The 26218-nt window shown below is 29.8% G+C and overlaps 1 protein-coding gene across 1 annotated transcript in view; it reads right to left on the bottom strand.

Annotated features, from left to right (window-relative positions):
- Positions 1 to 26044, bottom strand: part of LOC118072107 (serine/threonine-protein phosphatase 4 regulatory subunit 1-like) — an 81241-nt gene extending 55197 nt beyond the window's left edge. Inside the window, exons 1-3 of the mRNA XM_035091721.1 lie at positions 26014 to 26044; positions 25883 to 25927; positions 8582 to 8747 (exon numbers count right to left, since the gene is read on the bottom strand). Coding sequence (XP_034947612.1) covers positions 8582 to 8747; positions 25883 to 25927; positions 26014 to 26020 — 218 coding nt within the window. The 5' untranslated portion in view covers positions 26021 to 26044. The remainder of the gene's footprint in view (positions 1 to 8581; positions 8748 to 25882; positions 25928 to 26013) is intronic.
- Between the last annotated feature and the right edge of the window lie 174 nt (positions 26045 to 26218).

The following is a 26218-nucleotide window of genomic DNA, read 5'->3' as shown; positions in this document are numbered from 1 at the left end:
TTATGACCCAAGTAAGCAAGGCGCCACGCTAGTCAATTAACTAGATATACATTTTTATGAATGCTGCTTAATTTGACGTGAAAAAAAAATTTTTCTTCCTCTTATAACCTTTTTTATAATTTTTATTCTGTCGTGACTACGTCCATTTTTGAAACATAAACCTCATTTTTTGGATATCTATAAAATTATTTACAATCCAATCATTGAGCATAATATAGGGAGCATTGAACTTGTTGCAATAAATAAGTTGCATAGAGTTTTTTTTTGGTTTTATATCAATTATGGATGCTTGTTTACATTATTATGTATTTGCAATGTCAAATATGTTTGTGTGTGTATATAGATTTATGATTATTAATTATCTTTTTTACTGTGTCACTAACACATTCCATGAAAAATATCGCGTGATATTTTTAAAACGAAGATAACTAATCAAAGTAAAATACTACACATTTATGTCCATACTAAAGCGCAATCGAATGTAAAAAAATGTTGGGAGGCTGTAAGTAATAAAAAGCACCTTTGAGTGCAACAAAGTGAAGGCCGGAAGAATAAAACACATGCCACGAAAGGCTCGTGCCACTATCCCAAGTATCTCGTGCATGTTGCAGCTGTCTTCTATAGTATGTATTCTACTTAAGCACTGACTATATTCTCCTTGTGTTAAAACGCTAAAGGTTCCTTCCAGGTTTCCTCCAACTAATATAAAGCAGCAACCCAGCACCTCGAACTGAGGAAACAGAGGATACGCGTGGCTCCCGCAAGTGTGGATGGACTTATGAGGGAGGAGGAGACGCTACTTCTGCACCTGGAGTCTCGTATTTTTTTTCTCTTATCCACTATAGTTTACAGACGGCCATATGAAGTAGGAATATATTTGTAGCATTAGTCGAAAAAAATGGCAAACATTTTTCTCCATTCTAGAAATAACAAACATGAGAATATACTTTTTTTTCGAGATAAATTTTTGTTAATTTTTGTGAATCAAGTTCTTTTAAATTCAATAGAATACATTTATTATTAATTATTAATAATATTTAATTTCAAATAATTCGGTTATAATGAATATATTTTTTTTTAATTATAAACATTCAAATGAAAAATAAATGATTCAGATGTAAATATATCTGTTATTCAAAATATGTATTTTATGTTACATGGTAATATTCAGCAAAATTCGTAATAATCTATCAGTATATCCATTATTATCTGTCTTTTCTAAAACATTAAAACTCGGATTTGTTGGTTGATGGATTAAAAGAACAAAATAAATACATTGTAAGTTAGAAAGCTTTTTGCAAACATAAAATGCAAAAAGATAATTTAAAAAATTATAAAACGTTAGAGGGAAAATTAAGATATTTGAAAATTATTTAAATATTAATTTTCCAATGTTTCTTATAAATAAAATTTTTAAAATCAACAATAATCTTAATGATGGTATTATTTAATAATTCAAAATACCAGTTTTAAAGCTGCTATTAAAAACAATTGCCAAAAAAAAAAATTCAATAGAAATGTTTAGCTATAAATAAGATGTAAATTTATTTAGATAAAAAATTGAATGAAGAAATGAAAGAATAAATAAATCAAAAACTTTTTTAGAAACACCGGAAGCCAAGGATAAAGTTCAGATGGTAATGGATACGACAGCTGGCCAAATATTCACGCGACTTGATCGCGACGTGGACAAGGAAGCAGTTTTCTCTATATTTGAAAGGACATTATATGGAAAAGACATTTCTTCGTCTAGACAAGAAGTCAAAAGTCGAAATAACACAAATGTTTTCTATTTGAAATTGCATAGAAATTGAAGCTTCAGTTTTTGACATATTTTCAAAACTTCATATTGTGCGTGGTTTGAAGCTTGAAGTAACATCAGTTGACTGGCATTGAGAGAGCACGAGAGAACAATATTTGTGGTTTCCTCCAATATATCTGAGTGAATTGTTCTATTTGAGGTACCTGTATCTCACCCATTACAAAATCATTTTCTTCAACGAGGGAAATGATTGTGGCGGACAGAAATAAATTTTCTAAATGAATTCTCGAATGCAATAATCTTCTAAAAGAGTTTTATCATTAAACAATTCACCTTACTATTTCAATAACTGATAAAAAATAAAAATATTAAATAAATAGGCTATACTGATTAGTAACCAGCTTATTGCTTCAATTAGATAATGATTATTTCAAGAAAAATAAAAAAGTCGATAGGGTAATGTTTAAATGCAAGCAAAAATATAAATAATCAAGCCAATTAAATTTTCCAAAGAGTAATATTTTCAGCAATGTACTAATTGAAACCCTTGAAGCAAAAATCTACCAAAAAACCAATAGATAATTGGTATAATTTAGAAGAATGAAATGAAAATGATGAGGAGGGTGTATTGAAAGTAATTAAATGAGAACCTCTGTATATTTTGGCGACGAGGGAGCAAAAGAGAATGCAAGAGCACGGTTCGCTGGACAAATTCGATCGTTGTCGAGAGTTTGACGGCTATTGGACAGAGATATATTCGGTTACCAGGGCTTAACACGAGCTCCACATTCGTAACATGATAACCGTTCGGCTCCTTCGGCAGTTCCCTGAATTAAGACTACAGAACAGATGAGAGACAGGACCAAAAATAAAGATTTTCAAGTAGAACAAGGTTTCTAAAAAGTTTAGAAAGCCTAAAAGACTTTAACAGCATCACATCAAGGTGGTCTTTACATTTACAATCAAGACAATAATGTCTACTTCATTTTACAGGTCAAACTATCACATAATTAAATAATTGAATGATGGAAAATGGAACGAGGTGTCTAAATACAAGACAAGAGCACTTAGTAAATGTCTACCTTCATTTTCATTCATGTCAAGACTTTGTACTTTGTTCCAGATGTCCTTGATCGATTCTATACTTGAAGAAAAAAATGATGGAAAAAAGGAGAAAAAGTATCGTTTCATAATAATTCGAGAGTTTACACGTTGAATAAAAAGTGCAAGAGGCTGTGACAGTCATTTGTCAAAGTCGAAAGGAAAGTTAAGTCATCAGCCACCCACTAAAGTCACCCTTTTCCTTTTCGTACAACCAACCCCCCCAAGTAACGCCCTCATGAAGATGAAGCAGACGCCATTTCCGTAGGTGTCAAAGCTTCCCGATTTTTTTACTTTTTTATTTTAACAATAATTCCATTGGATTTGATGAGGATGTGCCTCCATCATTTCCTACAAGTGTTTTATTATCGTCACTTCATCTTCAATTTATTCTAATAAAAATATCCTATTCAACTAAAATACTTCAAAAATAAATTATATGAATAGTTAACAACATTCCTATTCTACTTCTGATACTAACAAAATCATGTTCTTGAATCAAGAATAATTTTGTTGTTGATTATAATATTCTTAGATGAAAAATACAAAACTATTAAATATGGCAAAATAAGTATTTAGTTATTGAAAATAAATGATATATTTGAAACACAAGGATAGAATGGATATAGAATGATGACCTCTTTGAAAGCTCAATCATCATCAGAAACTCTACAAAATGGAGTACAAAATGAAATGATAAATAGTGCAGAAAAGATTAAAATACAAAATATAACTGGAAATGAGTAAAACGAGCGGATGTGATGGGAAATAAAGTTGATGATCTAGTGGATGGTTTGAATAGTAAAGTCATATAAGTAGTATAGTCTGAGAGTAGAATCGCGATACGGCACCCGGGTGCATCAGAATGATCGCGTAGTCTGGGGTGTATGTAACGCCGGCAAAATGGATAATGTCTGCACCTGGCCTCCGGATGGTCGACGGCGGCACGCGCTACCTCTCTCCACCTCTTGTGCAGTTTTTATCTCCGTCTAAATGTGGTTCTCGGTGCTGGAACCGGCGCGAGGGTACACACCTGCCCCTTTACCAACACTACGCGTCCCCCTCGTCGCGACGTGTGGGCCTAGAGGGTCGTAAATGCACGCGGATTACTCCCTTATGCGTGAGAGAGATGAAGAATTGGTGGTGAGCATGAACTGTAGGGAGTAAAAGACGGGTGTGGAGGCCCACTATATATACGACAGCCGGCTGCTGCTTCTTTCTCTTCTCTTTAACGTTCAAGTCTCGTCCATTTGCAAACTGCAATCCTCCCACGAACTATACATGGCCAGGGGAAATAAAAGTTTTACACGTGATGACGTTCATAGACGTGATCTACTTCTAAATTATCTTCTTCTTATCACTTTTAAGAGTAATAAGAGAACTGCAGACTTACGTCATAGAATGTGAAAAAAGGTTCTTCCCAAGGCTTCCATGTGCGCAATTGGCGCCACTACAATCGTATTATATCATGCTTTCCTCCAGTGAATTTCATTTGCGTCAACCAAGACGATTTTCCTTGAATTACACGTGCCACTTGATTAAGAAAAATATCTTCATTTAAACCAGATTAAATATTGAGATGGAAAATGTTCCTTTGATAGCATCTAAAAAGGTTCACGACACTTTTTTTCATTACCCCACGTTTCAGATAAATCAAGGCTTTTATTTATTACTCGGCATTCATTTTGTTGTTGCTGCTATTTTATAACCTAAAAATATCTTTTTTATTGTCAATAAAAAGAAAGACTAATCAAATTGATTCTTCAATTTTGAATTAATTTAATAAACTAAATAAAATGAATCATTTCGCACCTACTAACCAAGATTATAAATATCAAAGAATGGTTCGAAAATCTTGATCAATAAACTAAACAGTTTGGAATTTAATGAATTTTCTATAATAATACATACATTCTAAAAAATTTAGGTTAAACACATAGTCTACGATGCTTCCATCAGTTTTAGATTTTAATTTAAAAGCTATTGCTCCAACCAATGTTCAACTCACTGTACATTGAAATTTTAATTGGAAATTTGATATTCTATATTTTATGAAATTTTTATAAAATTACTATTTACATTGTAAATATTTTATTCATAAAATACTGAACTCTTACGACAAAAATGAAAAATTTTAATTTTTTTTATGAGTAATAACGTATTTCTAGTCATTTTTCCTCATTTAGAAATTCGAAAAAATTATTCATGAAGCTATTGAATGATTACAAGATCAATTTTTATTGCAGTCAATTTTTTAGTGCTTTGAAATTTTAATTATGTAAAAAGACATTGATGTTTACTTGTAGAGAAAGGAAAAACAAATGGTAGAAATTGGAAAAAAATTCTAATTATAAATCTTTGAAAATTATAGAAAATAGTTGAAATAAAAAGTTACACTAACTGATGCAACAATATGCAATCCTTTAGATTACGGTACCTCCTCATCATAGGTCGAACAACTCATTGCTCAGTCTCGCATATAATATGTGCGCATAAGCGGAATGTAAGTATTAGAATATTATGTATAGGTATACTTATATATCAGTCGTTATATACATACATATGGTAGATCTTGTCGACTTCTACGTCTGTATCTGTCGGGCAACGATCGTTATGGCATGCATATAATGCTACACCGATGATGATGCTAATTCTCGATAGCAGCACCGTCATCGAATGACTGTGAACTGAAGTAGTTATAAATTCAAGTGCAAATATATTTATCGAGATGTATTACTCACTGTTTGCATGTTTTCAAACACTCTGTTATACCCAATTTTAGATATAATCTGCATTACTTTTGAGTATTCTTTTGACACAAAAATATTTACTGATCTTTTTTATGGCTGAGTTGATAAAAAAATGAGAATATGTAGTTTAAAAATGGAAATTGTTACTTGTCATCGAAAATATACCATTTAAACACAGAGAAAATATTGTAGTAATTTTTACTAGTTATTTCATAGTAAAATTAAAAATTTCTATATTTTTTTTTTTAGTAAAAACAACTAAAAAAAACTTTGATATTTATTACGAACCAACAAAAATCTATACCTACTTATTTTTTCAGCTATCATTAACTAGAAACAATATTTAAATTTAATTCTTAATTTTAAAATATCCAACCATCGTTATTTATTGCTATTTAATACGTGAAGTGAAAAAAAATTCACTGAAAAAATTACTGTTTTTAATCCAAATGAATATTTAAAAAATCATTATTCTAACAGCTAATAATTCACTTTTTATAAATAATCATATTTCATAACCACCATTAAAATAAATGGCCTTTTAATTTTTAGTAATATATGTCAATAAAGCTGATAATTTTGTTCTCAAAAGTGACACTAGAATAACTGACATTAGTAAATATCTCAACATTCACATCACATTGATATTATGGATCCACATTATATATTTACACGTATATTATCCTAAAAGGAAATAGCAAAAAATAATATATTGTAGTATATATTTTGCAGACATAACTATATATTATTAGATAAGTAAACTATGTTCACCCATATTTTTCGCATGTGTATTATGTATCAAAGCTAATTTTCCTATCTTGAAAGTAACGAAGCAAAATATTTTCTAACAACATGATTCTTTTTTCAGTATTACAATTTTTACACCAATATCTAAAAATAAAAATGAATAAAACTTTGGAAATTATTTATTTAATAAATCTGTTTATCACACAAAAAGCTTGAACTTATTAGATTGAAAAAAAAAAAATCTATTTAATGATAACTAAATTAAATTAGCAGCATAAATTAATTTCCATGTTGATAAAAATATGTGAAATAATCTCTTAAACAAGTTAATTTGCTGTAGTTGTTAAATTTTACGTTCTAGAACATTTGTCTATCAATAGACATTGAGATCTGGCGTCATAAATAACTGTGTCTATTCATAATAATGTGCAAAATGTGTGAATATAAATTCTAATAAATTTAATTAACAGAAACAAACTAGATTATTTTAAAATAATCATCACCTTCCAACAACAACTCATTGTAAAAAATAGAATAAATATTTTTAGCTCAGACGAAACTTTCTTTGACATTTTAAAAAAAAATATATATATATATTTCAAAGTAATTTATACTTTAATCTTGTTAATAAAAATTTTTAATCTACTAATTGTTGAATAAAATATTTGTTTAATTAGGAAATAATTAAATACGATTAATTGATTATTCGAATAGTCTAGATTTAATAAAAGATAAGTAGAAACAAGTTAAATGAACTCTGAGCATCGAAGTCTGGACCAGACAGCAAGTAGACAACCTGAACTATTACTGGATCGGTGCGAATAGCAAAGTAAGGACAGTAAGAGAGAAAGTCTCAGACGACACAAATGATTAAAAAAGACGAAAAAAAAAAAAAGAAACAAATAATTTAGCTTTTCTCGTCTCAGATTTAGTGGGCGGTTAAACTCGAGAGTTTTTTAAGATTATTATTATGCTACATAAGTAATAACATCGCATATTATTTAACTACACTTTGAAATCAACAATACTTTAGCCAAATAATTTGTATCACTTTTCAATTTTTAATTCAATAATGATGAAAAAGAATGGCTTGGTTGAGGCAGCAAAAATACAGGTGGCCAGCGAGGATTTTTTTCGCAGAATGTATAAGTAATAAAGGGTAAAGAGATGGGTGTAACATTAACCCTTGGATAATTGGAAACTGTCTAAGGATAAGGGTGTTACGAAACATAAGTTTAATTATACGGTCTGTGTAATTTTGGCACCTGCAAGAGTATTAAATGAAACTTTCCAAGTTTATTTTTTCATTTGAAAATTATCAAAAAATAATAACAAATGCAGTGGAGATTTTGAGTCGTAGAGTTAATCATTTGAAAGGCAGAAAATTAATTTTTAGAATAAGACTTGGAAAAATGATTGCTAAATAATTTTTTTTCTCTCATTAACCATAACCGAATGAAACATTTTAAATGTTTACCTAATTTTAACAGTAATAAAATTCTAAAAGGTTTATGTAATAATAAAACTGCAGACCAATCTCTAAGATTAATCCGAAATAGTAAAATATTATAATGAAGGAATTTTGAAAATAAATTTAATGCAGATAATTCTGAAAAGAGAAAGAGGTCACGAGGCCGAATAAGAAGAGGACTAAATAAAATCCCTTGTGGTTGTTATAATCCCTGAGTGAATAAAAATAAATTGTCGGTAGGAATTTAGGTCGACGGTCTCATCGTCGATGTGTTCAGTAGACGTTACGGACGTCGTGGCCGAGTGGCCGAGGCTGGCGCCTAAGTCCACGATGACGTTGACCTCTCCTTTAGACGTTTGTTGGATCTTCTTAGCTTCAGGAAGAAGAAGAAGAAGAAGAAGAAGAAGAAGAAGAAGAAGCTAAGACGCGCGCCGCGACGCTGACACACCATGTATATTTGGTCTACGTTTCTGTTTCTCTTGCCGATAATTTAACTTGCGCTGAATATAATCCCTTGGCATCATCACGTCTTCGTCCTTTTTCTTCTTTTTCCACAGTCAAGAATATTCACGCGAGTGTGGGTAGATACGATGACAAATCACTTTAATACTAAAATTATTTTGTTGCAGGCGTGAAGTAAAGAGAAAACGATGAAAAAAATGAAAGAGTAATTCTCGATGTAGAGTTTAAAAGGAATATTTATCATTATGATGATGTTTATCATTATGGAAAAAGATTTAATTAACTCACCGATTGTAGGATGTTTCGCATGATGCGTACCGCTGCAATTTCTCCATAGATTGAATTGGATACATAATTCCTCCACCCTCGTCACCGCCACCTCCATCTCCTTCACTGTCACGCTGTTCGTATCCGTAATTTTCTGACTCGATCTCCGTGCTGTTCGCCATCCCTTCTGTAATACACCATTCAACAATAATAAATATAGTATCATTGTTATCAGTATCTTTCAAAATTTACTTTTAGAAAATAAATTGTGCAATGAATTAATAAAATTATGTAGAATTTCTTTTTAATTTATTCTTAATTATTTTATTAAAAAACAAATAATTTTTACACTATCAATTTTTTCTGAGTGTAATTATTATTTGTAAAATCAGAATTAAAAAAATTCTCATGATTAGAAATTTTGAAATAACAATAGAATATTTATGAATATTAATGAATAAATTAAATAAATTTAATATTTCATGAAAAATTATTGTTTATAAAATAGAAGAGTATACTTTAGAGAGCATTTTTATGAAGACTGTTATTGTTAACTATTAATTATAGTAAGTGCTGTTAATGGAGCATTAAAGAATCAAATGTAGATTTCTAAAATGAAATGCAATGGTCTGAACTATCAAAAAAAAAAAGCGAAGAATGAAGACATTATATAATATCATCTAATCGTTTTTTTTTTATCATTCAATAATTTTTCTCAATTATTCTTTGACCCGTGAGAGCTCAATTTCGATTACAAAGGCCACGAGAATACGTTTTCGACCTTGGGGAAAATAAAAAAAAAAGAAAAGATAAAAAGAGTAGAATAAATTGTGAAGAGTTGAGGAAAAGAGAGATTTTCGTAAACGACATATTGAACTACGTCCGATTCTTTCTTTGAGTTCTCTCTATACCTATCAAAAGCTCGATCAGATCAGCCAAAGGGGATGATATGCTCTCTCTGGGCCCCGAATTTTCTTCTCTTTTCAACCCTCTCAGTGGTACGTGTCCCAAACAGACTTTACTTGATTTTATCTCGGTTTTTTTTTCATTTTTTAATTCCTTTTTTTCTATCATGAAGCATTGACTGAACTTTCAAACTCATTTAAATCACATACAGAGTTGTGACTTTGAACAAACCCAGTAGGAGAATATCATTTTTTTACTATCGTTTTTGCCATTAAAGTTGCATTAATTTTAAGAATTATAACAATTCAAAGTATTACTGTCTTTTAAACATAATATGAAATCACATCTTTTTCATTCGATTCAATATAAAATATAATTAACTTATTCTATAAATAATTTTAATGTTTTTTTTTTGGTGAATAAATTTAATGATATTCATAATAAAGTTATAAAATATCTCCTGATACTCTGACGTACTTATGTGATTGAAAAAATATATATTTGATATTTCCAATTTTCAGAAAGTATTTTATATCGATAAAATTTATAAAAAGAACTTTAAATGAATTTGAGTTCAATCACATAAATATATTATTAGTCGAGTATCAAACAAATATTACTTGATATTGAGTTATTCATCATTTCAACTTCATTTAAAGGTATAAAATCAAATAAAAGTTCAAGTATAATTATTTTATCTGAGAATAATTTTTCTAATAATTTTAAAACCTTCATCAAAAGTTATAATCTTGAATAAATTATACTGAATATTATTTTTTTTTTTTTTACTAGCACATAACAGCACAGCAAACAAATATTTAAATTCAATTTATGTCTATGTTTATTTTATTTAATTGATGATATTCATCAGTACTAAGGACTAAAATAATTAACTTAAGATTAATGAAATATTTAACGTTTAAAAAAAATTATACTAAATGGTGTAAACTCAATTCTTCAAGGGCAATGATTCGTATTAAAGAAAGAAAAAATTTTTTAACGACAGCCTAAATAAAATGCATTGGGATAATTATTATTATTAATCAGAGTAAGGGAAAAAAAAAAATTTATGATTTTTAATATCAAATAAATAATGATAGTGAGCAGTAGTTGAGCGGGAAATCGTATTCTGCGGGTGCCAGGAGCATGGAAATAGCAAGAGAAAAGACATGTAGACTGTAGAAACCGGGGATGTTCTACTTGGAGGGAAGAGAGTAAAAGCGAAAGAGAGAGTGGAGAGAGCAGAGGGGCGTGGCAAGATGAATGATCGCAAGACGCGGGAGTATTGATCCCGAGAACAGTACTCTCTACCAGAGAATCTCATTTCTGTCTCTCCTGTTTTTCCATCCCCTATCTCCTTTACTCTCTGACCACTTTCAACCCCCTACGTCGTAGTGTTGGGTTCAGGGTCATGTGTGGGTAAACCCTTTCTTATTTTTCCCTCTCGACTGTATCCACTAGATTTTTCTTTTATCCAACAGTTGAGAGACTTTGCCTCATTTTTCCTCTTTTTTTTGCTTATTTTTTTGGATGTGCTACAGACAGTGGAATGTAACTATTATCGGTTATCGATACTCGGTCAGTAGTGAAGGTATTCTAATCTAAAATATGCCAAATGATCTTTCAATCTCGATTAATGTCAAATGTTCATGATTTTCGATTTTATCTAGATCATTTAATTGATTTTACGATCATTTAACAAAGCTTTATCTATTTATTTATAATCTCAAAATATCTCCAACTCTATTATCAGTATTGTACCATTTTTTTTTAGAATCTATCAACGATGACATTCAAACTTGTACCTCTTTTCTACAACTTTATTAATCATTTCACCAATAGGTTAATCTATTCATCCAGTAAAAATATTCTTGCAATAAGGTCATTGTGTCGTGGATTAATAGATTTATTATTAGATTAAATTGGTACAGTTAGAGAATAATAAATTATTTACAAGTTCATTTTTGGATAAATGTTGCCATTGACAAAGATTTCTCAAGAGGTTTGTCAATGTTATACTTGGTAAAGAACAAATGTCAATACTTTTGGAAATAATTCCAAGTTGAGGTAAGTTTTAATTACAACATTGAAACTTGATTATAAAGACAATTGTTGCCTACAGAAACAATAACAAGCAGAAACAAAGTTTGAAGTATGCTGAGAGACGTTTGACGTAATGAGAAATTAATTATGATTTTAAATAATTAAATTTTTCTCAAGACATTTGAATATTTTTTTAATACAACTTACTGATTGATTAATTTATTTAAAAAAATAAAAATTAATTTGAGTTGTTTGAAGCATATACTTAAATATAATCAACGACGAAGTTTTAAAAGATGATAAATTTCTTATTGGCTACTTGATTTACTGACTGACAGAATCATCATTTAAAATAGTTCACAATAATCTTATAATATTCTTAGTCAACTAATATAATTAACCGCAACCCGAAATGTGCTAATTGGAGCATTTAACTATCAGATTAAATATTCTAATTGACAATTGAATTCGGATATAAATATTATAAAATATAAAGAAATGAGAACTAAATGTTTAATAAAAGCATTGAAAATATTTTTTGAAAAATAATAAATAGTCCAGTCAAACACTAAACATAAACAAATCGATAAAGTATTACTATCATAGATGGCGACATATATTTATTTTACAATATAATAAAACCATAAAAGATAGCAAGTTTTAATGATAACATCAAAAACGAGATGCAAAAGACAATTGTTATTCAGTACCAACAATAATGCTGAAACAAAGTTTGGAATATTTTGATATACGTTTAAGGGAAAATCCGGAAACGCGTAAATTCAGTCTCTGAAATCCGTGCGTGGGTATTATAGGGTGGAGAAGAGGATGTAGTACGGTGGAGTAGTGGTGCGAGGAGCAAAGCAAGTGGGAAACGTCGAACCGGAAAGTTCGACTCGACAGAGCGGGAGAACGGTGAAGTTTTGCGAAAAGCTTTCAGCCTGCTCTCAGGGTGGATCCTATATACTATAAATGAGATGGATATAGGAGTGAAGTTTCAGGTGATGGTTTCAGACAATTCCAAATTGCCCCGGCAATATATCATCTATCGACAATATATCTATATATATGTATATAACTATATGCTTCAACATCCTAGTAGCTACTACTCCAAAAATATTCCCAGACAATCCTCTTTTTACTTTTTTTATATTTCATGTTTGTCCGAGAGAATTCGCGAAATATGATATGCAACTTTATTTTAGCATTAAATTTCAATTCATTGGTGAATAATCGATTTAAAATAATCAATCAATCGAATAAAAACTGATTTTGTTGATATTTTTTTTTGTTTCATTTAATATTAAAAATGTCATGTGAAAATGAATCTATCAATTATCATGTAACAGCAAGCATTGATATGTTGAAAAAAAAGGGAATTGACTGGAGAATATTTTTCCAAATACCTGAGAGAATAGATATATAAAGGATGAATTAAAGAATGGAAGGGAATGGTAAAAAAATGTCAAAAAAAGAGAAAATATCAATGAAGAGATCAAAAGAAAATTTTTCAAGTGATCAATTAATTAAGAACAATAATTAATAAATCAGTTGTTCGATTATTCAGCCTCTTAAAAATACAAAGAATAAAAATATGTTACTTTTCAAGACTGTAAAAATCAACAATAAATGAAATTTAAAGCTATGAAAATTCTTTTGATTTCTTTTTGTTTTCTCTCATTTTAATCTTAGTACAGAATGAATAGAAAGGAATAAATTCGACCTCTGTGACCAGAAAAAACTCTCACAGTGGTGAACTCTGTTATTTACGATAAAAATGGGAATAAAAAAAAAGGGGGAAAAAAAAGAGTTTCGATTTCTTGAACGAATTCCTTGGTGGTTTGCAGCTCTTTTCCTCTATCTATCTCTTTTCTCTCTCCCTCAAGACTCTTGTGACTCCCTGACAACAGAGATGGAGACGACGACGAAGACGAACCGCCAGGATGAAGAAAGAAAAGTGTAAGGAAGGCGTGGAGTTAGATCAATAACAAACCATTATGGACCCTCAAGGGGACTGTGTACGTGTGGACGAATCCTACAGGGGTGAGGGTGCCTGTAGGACCAAGATTCTTCACTTTAACTATTCCCCACCCTTCCCTGTGCCACCAAAATCAAACGCAATCGCGTCTCAATCCTTGAAAATTTCCCGCTACTTTTGGGAGCATTTTATTTTATAATCAATTTCTTTGGTTCATTTAGAGTTTTTTTTATTCTTTTTTTGTAGTCAACTTATTACAATGAAATTCTCACCTTCCGGATGACCTCTAAGTGTACTTTATTCTTCAAGTATCCGATTTAATTGTTACAATCACTAATTATAATGAGCATAAAATCATTTTATTTTAATTAAAATCAACTGATAAATCACACAATGTTTTTTTTCGACACTTTTAGACATGTAGAAATGATTTATTTCACTTATTGCGCACATTTACTCGTGACTATGTCCACTTTTTCTTGGGTTCCTTGAACCGAGACACCTCGAGTTTCTTCCGCGAAACGGCCATGCGTGAGGCTGAAGAAAAGCTCTTTGAACGAGCTTTCTTATTGGCCTAAGTTCCGTACTGTTTCATATACCAAGTGCGTATTTTATCACGCAATTCAATCAAAAAAGATTTAACAAAAAATACTTGGTCGAAATTTCAGAAAAATAACAAAAAAAAAAATAATATTTTTTTTCCTACCGATTATTCAATAAACTCTCATCATTCACTTTTTTTCCAAGAACAATATACTAGGTATAATAAATTTTCCCTCCGTTTTTTTGGCTGCATTGATTTTTTGAAAGTGTGGGGAATGACAAATATTCTCCCATACTGATTATGAAATTAAATAATTAAATAATTCTTTTTATATCAACATGAACTTAAGCAAAAAATAGAAATTTATATCAAGAATAATAGGCAAATATTTTAATATAATCATCTAATGTCAAAATGAAAATTTCGAAAGATAATAATCGAAAGAAGAGGGAAGAAAACCGTTGGCAGGATGTGTCTAGTTCGACGGCCATGCTTGCTCCTGCCTTCATGATGATCCTCGAGCCATTTGAACTTAAATAGCAATTCAAAAAGAGTCATGATTAACTTGACGATGTTGATAAAAAATACACATTCACTTAAAAAAACTCGAATAACTTGATAAAATGAATATTCTATATGAATAATCACAACACCATAACCCTCATTTGAAAAATGACACACACCCTAGTTCATGTTCTTTACACGCCTCCACCCAATTTCTCAACGTTTCTACACACAAGTTTCACTTGACAAAATTTCTCAACTGTATGCTCTTCAGCGTCGCTACTAATTAACGTACTCAAATAAAACACGACACGAGTACGTCGACGTATTTGCGACTTAACGAAGAAGAGGGAACGATGACACGACGGAGTAGCCGCGTAAACGAGGTATTAGTTTGGCGAAACACGCCGGGTCGACCGGCGACGAGTCGACGACGCGATTGGTTGTCTGCGCCCCCTGCACGTCTTTCTACGTTCGTAAGAATTCGGGTATCTTCGTTAATTCGGCGCGGGCTCGAGGGGTATACGAATTATTATGTCTCATGCGCAAAAGCAATTTTTAGTACATTGGATAAACGTTGGCGCCACCATGCGGCTTAAGACGTTGACGCCCGTGATCGATAAACGTGCGTCGACCACGCCGACATTCGACTTTGCTTGTTGTACGCATCGCGCGCGTAAATGTGTATCCGAGCGTACACATTATACGAGAGTATAGTAGCGAAAATACCCGAGGAAGTTGCGTTGCTTTAGGAGATACGAAAGATAAGAAAAGTCATCGCGGTCAGAACTCGTCATTCATTGATTATATTGCCATGGGAATTTATTCATATTTACACTTATGTACATATTATCACATCATTTCGATTATATTATTTATCGTCTTAAGCATTATCAACAACAATTCTTTTTTTTTTATATATATATAAAAAATAATAAACTGTCATGTCTCAAACTTTATAGAATTATTATTGAATCTACACTGAGTTAATATAATTACTATTTCAATGGCCGATTAATTATTTAGAATAATTAATATATTGGAAAATAATCCAACTAATTTAGCATGAATTTCATCTAAATCTTTGTCCATGAAAATTATGTTGTATTAAGTAATATATTAATTTATAATTTTTTAATCCTTTTCAATTGCATTATTAACTCAAATATTTAATATCATTCGATAATTGATTCAATTCATTTACTCATTAATTTTCAATTAATACATTTTATCTCTTTATTAAGTTGTGATAAATTAAAAAAAAATTCTCTACTCTAGACACTATGTTTATTTATAATCCAAAATAAAATTTAAAATAATTTACATAAATCCAATTCTATAGAATATATTTATTGACAATTACAGATTTTACACATTGGTACAACCAATTATTGTGTCAATGTTTAAACTAACTTGGATAATTTATTTCCATCGAAAGCAATTTATTAAAAAAAAAAAATTCTCATTTTTTATCAATTATCTTAATTTACATGAGTAAATCTTGAAACAATCACTCAAGTGATGATTTATATTTAAAATATGAATGAATTAAATGTTTAAAAAAATCTCGATGTTTTATCACTTTGTTTTTCACACAATCTACAAGATTACTACATGTTTCGATGAAACATTACAGTCATTCATAAATAAGACGATTATTCACAAGTGGTTTAGGCAATAAAATATTCAAACAGATGATAAAAAAAAAATAAATACTTCAATAATTAATATTACAGAAATCACTTTACTCTCATCATAATAATAATGATTAATTAGTGATTAATATAAATGAATGACAGCAAAAAATAAGCAATTTTTTTTTTTTTTTCAGTGTAAATACGTTTATATTAATAAAAATTTCATATAAACGATATTTAATAACAGAAATAAACAAAAAAAATACTTTAAATGTTAAATAATGAATCTTCAAACATGTCATTGGAATGATTAAAATATCAACAAATGTAAACGAGGTTTTAATCTGAATAATTCATGCAATAATTGTTTGATAATTAGAATAAAGAATAATACAAAGTAGAAAAAAATAGATTAAATTGTATACATTTTAGTGGTTATTATATATGATTGCATGATGCAGGTGTGGCGCGTTGACTTATGCTAAACTGCCTTGATCGGGTGTTAGACCAAGTTATTGAGAATCACAGGGGGGTTGGAAGAGGTACGGCTATAAGATAAGGAGAGGGTGGGGAGAAGTAGAAAAAAATGTGTGGGCGTGAGAGTCGATATACGACAGAATGAATCGGGTAGGTAGTTACTCGTGGTGACATGAGTATTGCATGCTATATACAAACAACCCCTATACTCCACCTCCCAAGGGGAGTAGTAAAACTTTGTTCTCTGTCCCGGAAAAAAACGCATGACACGCAAGACTCGACACCTGGTTAAAAAAAATAGGGAAACGTTTCCCGTTGGATGAGAATGCGGAAGTGAATTCTCATATGGATCGATACATTTATTTTTTTTTTTCATCTTTTTTCTATTTCTATATCGTTTGTTAAAGGGAAAATTTACGTTTAGTCTAGGGAAAAAGTCAGGTGAAATACATTAAGCCAAAGTTAAGAAACTGATCAGTTGGAACAGAATAAATATTACAATCAAGACTTGGACGAGTTTACAACAAAGTCATTTTCATTACTAAATTTACAAAGTTCATTTATTTTAATTATATTAAAAATAATTAATTTTCCATCAAGAGGTTATTATAATTAGGTCGATTTTTAAAATTCGTAATTTTACCATTTCTTTAGGTTTTAAGACATTTAAAAGCATATTGAAGAACGATTGCATATTGTTTATAAAAATTTTATTTCATTATAAACAATTTTTAAGAAAATAATGCTATGAGATAATCATGATTGTTAATGAATATATATATATAAAATACAGAAAAGATTTTCATAAAATTTATTATCACTAGTTAAATATTTTGTCTGTAAATCAATTAAATTATGAAACAATTAAAAACTTTTTTGATTAACAATTATCTAACTTGGATTTTAATGTTATAGTTTAAGTTCAATAGAACATTTGTAAAAAACTATTCCAATAAAGCAAACTTCACGACTATTCTAATCGAATAAGTATTTAATTACAATTCTTTGTGGTATATATTTAATTATTTTCTACAGAGAGCAGATTGGAAAAAAATGTTCCATCTTACTTCTTGATTCGTATTGCACTGAATGGAAATGGAACGGAAAAAAGGGGTAGGGAGGTGAGTTAGAGAGGAAAGAGGAAAACGAGTACTTCACTTTGTACACCAGAACTACGTCATCGTCGCTGGGGTTTATGAATAAACTTTCCACTCCCTCGTGGATTCAGTCGAGACAGACTAAAAGAAGCCGTTGATGAAAGCCCACGTTCTACTACTAATGCCGATACTATGACGTACTTTTACTACTAACTACGCTCTAAAACAGACTGCTCGTGAAATTCCTTTTCTACTGTTTGTAATTTTTTAACTCGAAATTTTTTTACCCGTCTTTCCTGATATATCCGAGTTAAATAACGTACTAGAAAAAATGAACTACTTTCAGTTGAAAAAAAAATTAATTTCTTTGTGCACGAGAAAAAAAATAATTTAAAAGAAAAACGAAATAGTAAAAATTCTCACAATTTTTTTATTTCCTGATAAAATATTTTTTTTTCCTATCTCTCAGTTTTCTTCTATATTAGAAAAAATTCATTCATAGCAAAAAAAAAATAACCTCAACAATTTTATACTCAAATAATCTTTTGAGCACTGAATCGATTTTGCTAATACAAAAATAAAATAAAAATGCGTAACATAAGACTTTATGTTAGAAGCTGGAAAAAAGTTGAAGAGAATGATATTTTCATAAATGAAAGCAAGAAATAAACTTAGATTACTCAATAGAGATTCCAGTTTAACTTTAATTAAAGTCATGTACAAGAATAAAGTCTTGAAGCTCATTGAGGGTAATTGTGAGCTTAAAATAACGCTTGACACACTGTCCAAGAATGTAAGGGCATTTGGAGTTTTATTGTTGAGGCCATAGCCCTATACTATGAGATTATAGTCTCCCAAGCTGACTTGTGAGACGTTCCCATATGGTTTTAAATTTAAAGAGAAAGAGAGAAATACTACAATGCCTCTATTATGTAGATCCCACGGTATTAAACATTATCTACTTGGTGTGCAACGTCATTTTGATAGATTACTATCACCGTTTGACATAATTAATGTAAACTACAAGCTTTTAAATGTTTAGAAAATACGTAGAACTTGTCTAGGATACTTATAAAAATGATATTATAACAATGGAAAATAATACGAGCGGATTTATTTAATGCTTCAAAAAAAATTAGTTAGATTTTCCAAGAGGAAATGAAAGACTGTCTGAAACTGGTAGAGGCAGAATTATAAATCTAATTTAATAAAAATAAATTTTATGCATCGTAAGTTTAAAATTCTTTACACAATATTTTTTCTAATTAACGAAATTAAAATTTTGAATAGTTGAAATAAAATTTTTTTTTGTGTAACAAAAATTTGTCAAATTTACTACAAATTCGTCTCACGATCGATCATGGGATGTAACAATGTTCGTTTATGTTATTTATATATTGAAGAAATAAAAAAGATAAATTCAGTTTTACTCAACATTTTACACTTCCCTTTAATGCTTACACTTTAATTTTTATGCCACCCCGTATTCCACGACAAATTGTTTTAAAATAATTGAAGTCATAAAACAAGGACGATTTTCAAGCTTAAAATATAAGCTGAAAAATCTATTGAGAAAAGTAACTCAATTTTTTTTTTAATTTTTTCAATAATAAAAAAAACTTTAATAAGGGATTTTATTCATTTTTCCTCTTAATATTTTAGTTTTACAGAATATTCCTAAAAAAATACTGAAAAAATTATCCCAAAGTCCAGACTCAACGTTTCAGAAAAATTTAATGAGAAGATCAATTTAGTTATCTTCAGTGAAATTATAATCACTGAATTAAAAAAGTCTTTCACAAACACATAAAGTTGGAAACATACATAGGAAGTATCTTTTACTACAATCAAAGCTAAAAAGTTTAGAACTCTAGTTAATTAATATATACATAAAAAAAAAAAACAAGTCAATAAATAATATTAAAAATAAATAAGTAAAAAGATGTGAAAAATTATAAATAAATCAAGTGAATAAAAATTTGTAGTAAAGAATGTTCAAAGCATAAACCACAAGGGTCAGGATTAAAAGTTTAAGCATGAAGCTATTTATTTAGATTAACTTTAACCAAAAAAAAAGGAAAATAATAATGAAGTTAATAAGCAAATATTTATGTTTGTTTTTGAAATTTTTTCATTGAAAACAAAAGCAATGTCTTCTTTGTCAAAATCAATTTTTAACATCAAAACTTCTAAATAATTATTTCCATAAACTTTTATTTATAAAAATGTATTCATTATTTTAAATAAAAAAAAAAAGAAGATTGATTTGTTGGAAATCGCAAAATGAAGTAAAGAAGAATTGTTTGACAGTACTCCAACATAATTTGTCAAGTGTTTAAAGATATTAAACTTAAAAGATGGATGTGAGATAACGGAATGCGACCTCACAACTCTTCAATGGCTATGAAAGAAGTGTTTTCTCGTACAAATGCTTTATCTTTTTGTTCTTCTTTCGTTTTCACCCTTTTCCAACCCTCCATTTACTTCTCTTTGACGTCTTTGACATTGAGTGGAGAGAATCTCATCGCCACAGGGTTGGTTTTTGAGAAGCAATGGCCTAGTGCCCTTGTGAAAAGGTCATTGCGCTGGAAAATTAACTCAATTGTTTTTTTTGTTTTAAACCCCCGCAATAATTAAAATCACACTATGATTCATTGAAGTTGTTAGAAAACTATCAACCAAGTATTCAAATGATAGAAAACAAAAATAACATGTGAATAAATTTTTCCCACGAGGGGGAGGATTGATAATTCATAAAAGGAAATGTGAGTACGATTCTTTACCTTTTATGTCTACTATAAAGTCTAAAAAAAAAACTAGACTTGATCGCCTTCTGATCTTAAAGTAAAGGGCTTTGAACAACGACAAACATTTATATACCAAGTGAAGAAACTGTTAGGATACTTAGGGAATGACCAAGAGAGATTTAAGAATGCGGAAGAACTCCATGCATGGTATGTCTCCTTGTCACTTCTCTCCATATATTGGTAGAGTTTTGTGCCAAATGCACTTATCAAGTCTAATTTCACACTTAAATCCATTTATCAATCAATTGTTTGAGATTTTATTCCCCACTAGAAGCTAGAAATAAACTATATCAATTTCCATCACTATCACAAACAGTCTGATTATATGATTATCATCACTACTGGATTTGCTCATCAGTGACTATTGTTGATTCATTCATTTTTTTTCTCTAATTCTTAAAATTAATCGAATACTAAACAATTATTTTTACAAACAAAAAATGAAAAAGACTATTAAAACATTTAGTTCTGAATAAAAATAGATTTAATATTTATATTAATTAAATATCTCAAAGAAATGAAATATTTTACCCAATTATTAATTCATTAATTCAAAAATACTAATATTATTTATTTTAAAATAAAATATTAAAATTAATAAATCATCCGAAAACTCATTAATTAATTAATCAGTATAAAAAATTGAAAATAATATTAATAATGTACACGTTATATTATATTTAAAATTTAATATTCAATCAAAATTAAATTTCAATGTCAAATAATTGCATTTTTTAATGAAAAAAAAAATATGAATAAAATTAATCAGAATTCAATGCAACCAGTTGTAATATATACCAATGATAAAAAGGGCCCTAAAAAATTTAATAAACCAGTAAATAAATAATTGGATAATTTAAACATTTAATAGTTGAGAAATAATTTGGACAGAGAATCGTCTCTGTCGCTCTTGAAAGGCTCGCCGGGTCTCTAAACTCTAACGAGAGCCTTGCGACGGAGCCAATGAAGAGAAGGGTGTAGAAGAGAGATAGAATGATAAGTGGAGTGGAGAACTACTAGCGTAAAAGAGGGATTAAGGGGAAAGAGGGTAGAGGGGTAAAGAGGAGGAGGCAAACAGTACGACGCCGTCGGCGACGATGGTTCGGTAAAGGGGAAGAGGGCAGACGGGAAACTCGGTGGCATCTGAGGAATGCCATGTAATAATCGAGCAGCCGTATAGAATTAAGCCAGGTGGCGCCACTGATCGGCTCAATGCTCCTGAATCTCTTGGCCAACCGCAACAATTCGCATTACATCACGATAAATACATTTTATTTAGCTATTGATTAATTAATTAATCAGTTAACTGATTACCTACATCGTTTATTAAATACTCTATTAATTTATCTATTAATTTACTGCAGTACTCAAACTGTCAATTCATTATTTAAACAAAAATTATTCCAATGCTAATATTTTGGATAATTATTTTTTCAATCATCCAAATCGCTTATTATTTATGATAGTTGAGGTAATTATATTTAATTAATTATAAATAGTGTTTATGACAAATTATAAATAATATAAATAGTGAAGAAAATTCTAGATAACTATGAAAAAAATTTTTTTTATGCGTGAAAATCTAGGGTACATCTAAATAAAATTAAAATAATTTTAATTCATAAAAGTATAAACATAAAAAACAGAATAAAAATATAAAATGTATATTTAATAATTGATCAAAAATAAATGATGCAATGATGAGAGAAGATTGTGTTTGAAAAAAAAATTGCAATGACTAATAAAAAAAGAAAGTACTTGGCGAATTACTTTAGTTTAGAAACTTGTTAAAACGTTGAAGGGGTTTATAAGGAGTGGACATACAATACTAGGGAAGGGGGATAAAAAATAAATAATAATAATAAATAAATAAAAAAAAAGAGAGAAAGAAACCGGTATTTTTGCTAGCGAGGGGTGCATTTGGTTGCGATTATAAAAGCTTGGAGCAACCCCACGTAGTGTCTAGACAGACGTGGCCTCCTATCAAAAACAGACTGCCGAATTGAAAGGATCCTGAAAGGGCAAGGAACTCTCCCTCTCTCACGCGGCATGAGGGTAAGACGAGAGATCAAGAGAACCGTTACCACAATGTACAAAAATTAAACGTTACGCTGTACGTTTTGTATTACTATTGCTACAAATATTTCATATCTATATATATCTACATCGCTTAAGCGAAAAAAAAACGTCTCTCGGTTCAGAGAAAAATATATTTTTTAAACGAAAATATTAAAAATGAAAAAAGACAGATAAAAAAAGGAGGGGGAAAATATTGAGAGATATTTGCTGGGCAATCTGGAAAATGACTAGGGAAATTGAAAAGCCGAGACGACGACAACGACGTCGATGACGAGAAAGAGAAATTGAGGAAGAAGACGTTGCTGGCATGAGCACAACCTTGACCAGTTGTGACGGCTCAATCGATTATCGTTTAGGAGTTGAGGGTGGATGACCTTTTACCCTCTTACTCCTGTCGAAAAAAAACACACACGTATGAAAAAGGGCATAATAATTATTTAATAGCTTGATCGATTTACAAACGACGTGGGGTTGAAAATATATATCTTTTATCAATCAAAAATATACAGTCACGCTCAAAAATTATCGTATTGACTTTCAACACTTTGAATAAATATTATTGTTAAATACAGGAAAAAGGATCGAAGAATTTATTAAAAATAAATTCAACTTTTTTTTTTGTGTTGATGACTATTTAATCATGGTATGTAAATTAATCACAATAATGTAAATGAAATCACGAATTAAGTAAATCAGTTATTGATTGAAAAAGAAAAATAATGTTTACATTCTATCCAGATCTTGTATTTTTTTTATTTCCCAAATGGCCTGGGAATAATTTATAACACAATCCCACAACAGAAATCAATCCTGAGTAAATAAGAAAAAAAATTGATCAACTTATAATAATTGTCAATAATACATAAAAACGATTTATCAATAAGTAGCTTAGTCGAATAATTAAAGTTTAAATTTTTTATTTTGATATTAAAAACAAGAATTACAAAGAACCTGTTCAGAAATATAGATACAATTATGATGACTAAAAAGTCGAAGTACGATGGAAGAATTCATAGAATAAAACTAAATACTTGATGACGATGCATCAAGGTGACCTATCATCATGAAATGTAGAGTTATTTGATAATTTAATGATTAAAAAAAAATCTTGAGTGATTAATCGAGTACAAATCAATGAAATCACGTTCAAAGACGATGGATTGAACGGAAGTATGAATCAGGAAGCTGAAACACGCGTGTGTGTCACGTGTATATCACGTCATGAGGGTCGAACACGTAACAAGAATCGTCCATTACTCACGCAAAATTCATTCAACCTTGCGTAAACACGCGAGGAATTTTTATTTACAAAATTTCGTTTTCTAAAAAACAATAAAATTTTAAGTAATCCAAGATTACATATTTGCATGTTGAGTGTATGATTAAAAATAATATATAACATCTTATAAAAATCATCAGAAAAAACGATTGATTCTAAAGAAGAGAATAGATGAAAGAAATACACAGAATGTGAAGTTAAAAAAAAAATATATAAGCCTCTATAAGCGTTCGAAATACGTACTAAGCGTCAGTAGGCGCATTCCTAGCGAGAACAGGAAAGATTTCCTGGAATTGTTGGTCGGAAGTAGGGGAGCAAGTTGGAGCATTTGGTGGAAACTTCGGACACCCTACAAAGTAGCACGACAACCCCAAGAATATGTTCGTTATCACCCTAAACTTTGTCAATTATATTTTTACTTTTTTATAATTAACGTATGGTTTTTTTTATCTCATACATCGTATTGAGCTAAAGATAATTCGAAACACTAGTAATAACAGAAATAATTATTGTGGGTCAATTTTGATGACTAATGGGGAAGTTTGACATTATTAAAGATTGACCAGAATATTTTTAACTATAGTTATAACAAGTAGCTAATAATTATTTGAAAAAATTCTGCTGATTGGATCAGTTAGTTAAAAACATCAGATAACATTTGAAGTTTTAACTCAGAAATTAATATTTCAAAACAAGCTTGTTATTGTAAAAGATTACTTTAAAATTATACTAATCATTTAATTAAAGTTTTTAATGAAAAATTTAATAACTTTCAATGATTCAGACCATCTTCGACTTACTGTTAACGAGAAACAGTTTTTCATTTATTCATCAAGGAATGTTTTTAATTATAATTAAAAAGGTTTTAATACAATTCATTTATCTCAATTATTATAATTATATAAATAATTAACATTAATGAAATTCCAACGAGTTTAACGGTGGTGGTGGTGGTGTCCGTTACACCCTAGCCAACAGATGGCGTTAGTAAATAGTGAATAGATGAAAGATCAGTAACCCTGATGGGCGAAAGACCTCACTTATTACGTCTTACTCTCTTTTTAATGCTCATTTTGCTTATAACACTATCTCTTTTCCACCAATCCAATCCTAAATACAACTATTACTAGTCAACGACTACTAGAGGACACTACCAACCAGGTTCCCGATCATAATCTTTAATATTTACCGCGATTTTCACTTAATTGTTCATTAAAATTCAATATTAACTGGTACTCAGTATTTCTTAATCTATCTAATACTTTGGAATATAATGATACATATGAGGTTAATTAGTAATGATTATTTATAATTAATTCTAAGGATAAGCAAAAAATTAATTAATAAGTTCTCTGGTCAAAAAAACATTTTCCAGTTGATTTTGCAAGCAAGACTACTTTAGAATTTCAATTTTATCATCTGAAACGATTTATTTTGATGATAATAACAGTAGGGGATAAGATTATTTATAATAAACAAATGAGGTTTAAGAAGGTTGAAATTTCTTGCAAAACAAGCTCAAAGCAATTTACTTTCTACTTACATGTATATATAATATATTATAAGTCTTTTGTCACTTCTTGCAAAGAGAAGTAAACAGGCTTATTGGTAACACTTGAAATGCTTATAAAAACTATTCAAGTAAGAAAGGGAAAATAAGTAACTTGATACACATGTTGATTGAATTTGTATTGATAAAATGACGTTTGTTATTGGGCTGCAGGCAAAAAAAAATGATTGGAATTAAATGAATGCGTTTGGAGAATTAGCATAACCTAAAAAACGAGTCGTAGGTCGCGGTACAGTGGCCACGCCAACTGAAACTCGAAAAAAGACACACGGCATGCCTTCTTTTCGCCAATCATCAGTAGTATGCAACGAAACTTAAACGTAACCCACAAGCGCCGTGGCCACCCCCGTAAACTAACAACCCCATTTTTTAATTAATTTAATAATCAATTTCAAACTTACGGGCATCGGTATTTTCCAAATCTTCATTCTGGAGAAAGGAAATATCTGAAACCCACAAACACCACAGGTTAAACGTAAATTATCCTCGTGTTTTTACCCAGGCCTCATCCCGTCCACGAACACTCACTCACCCGCCATCTTGTAACAAACTGACGCGACATCGTGCGGTTATTTTCATAACTTATTTCTGCGAGTCGATTTATATCGAATTTTAAATCTCGTGCAAAAATATCGATATCACTCGGCTTCATTTTTTACACTGCGCAAAAAAAATCAAATCATTATAAAAAAATAGATTAAATAAATAAATAAAAAATTAATTTATTATTTTTTTCT

The sequence above is a fragment of the Chelonus insularis genome, unplaced genomic scaffold, assembly GCF_013357705.1.
Source record: "Chelonus insularis isolate UGA/USDA-ARS -01 unplaced genomic scaffold, ASM1335770v1 contig_88_pilon, whole genome shotgun sequence".
Lineage (NCBI taxonomy): Eukaryota > Metazoa > Arthropoda > Insecta > Hymenoptera > Braconidae > Chelonus > Chelonus insularis.
The sequence above is the reverse complement of the archived record's forward strand: the minus strand, read 5'-3'. Positions and strand labels throughout refer to the sequence as shown.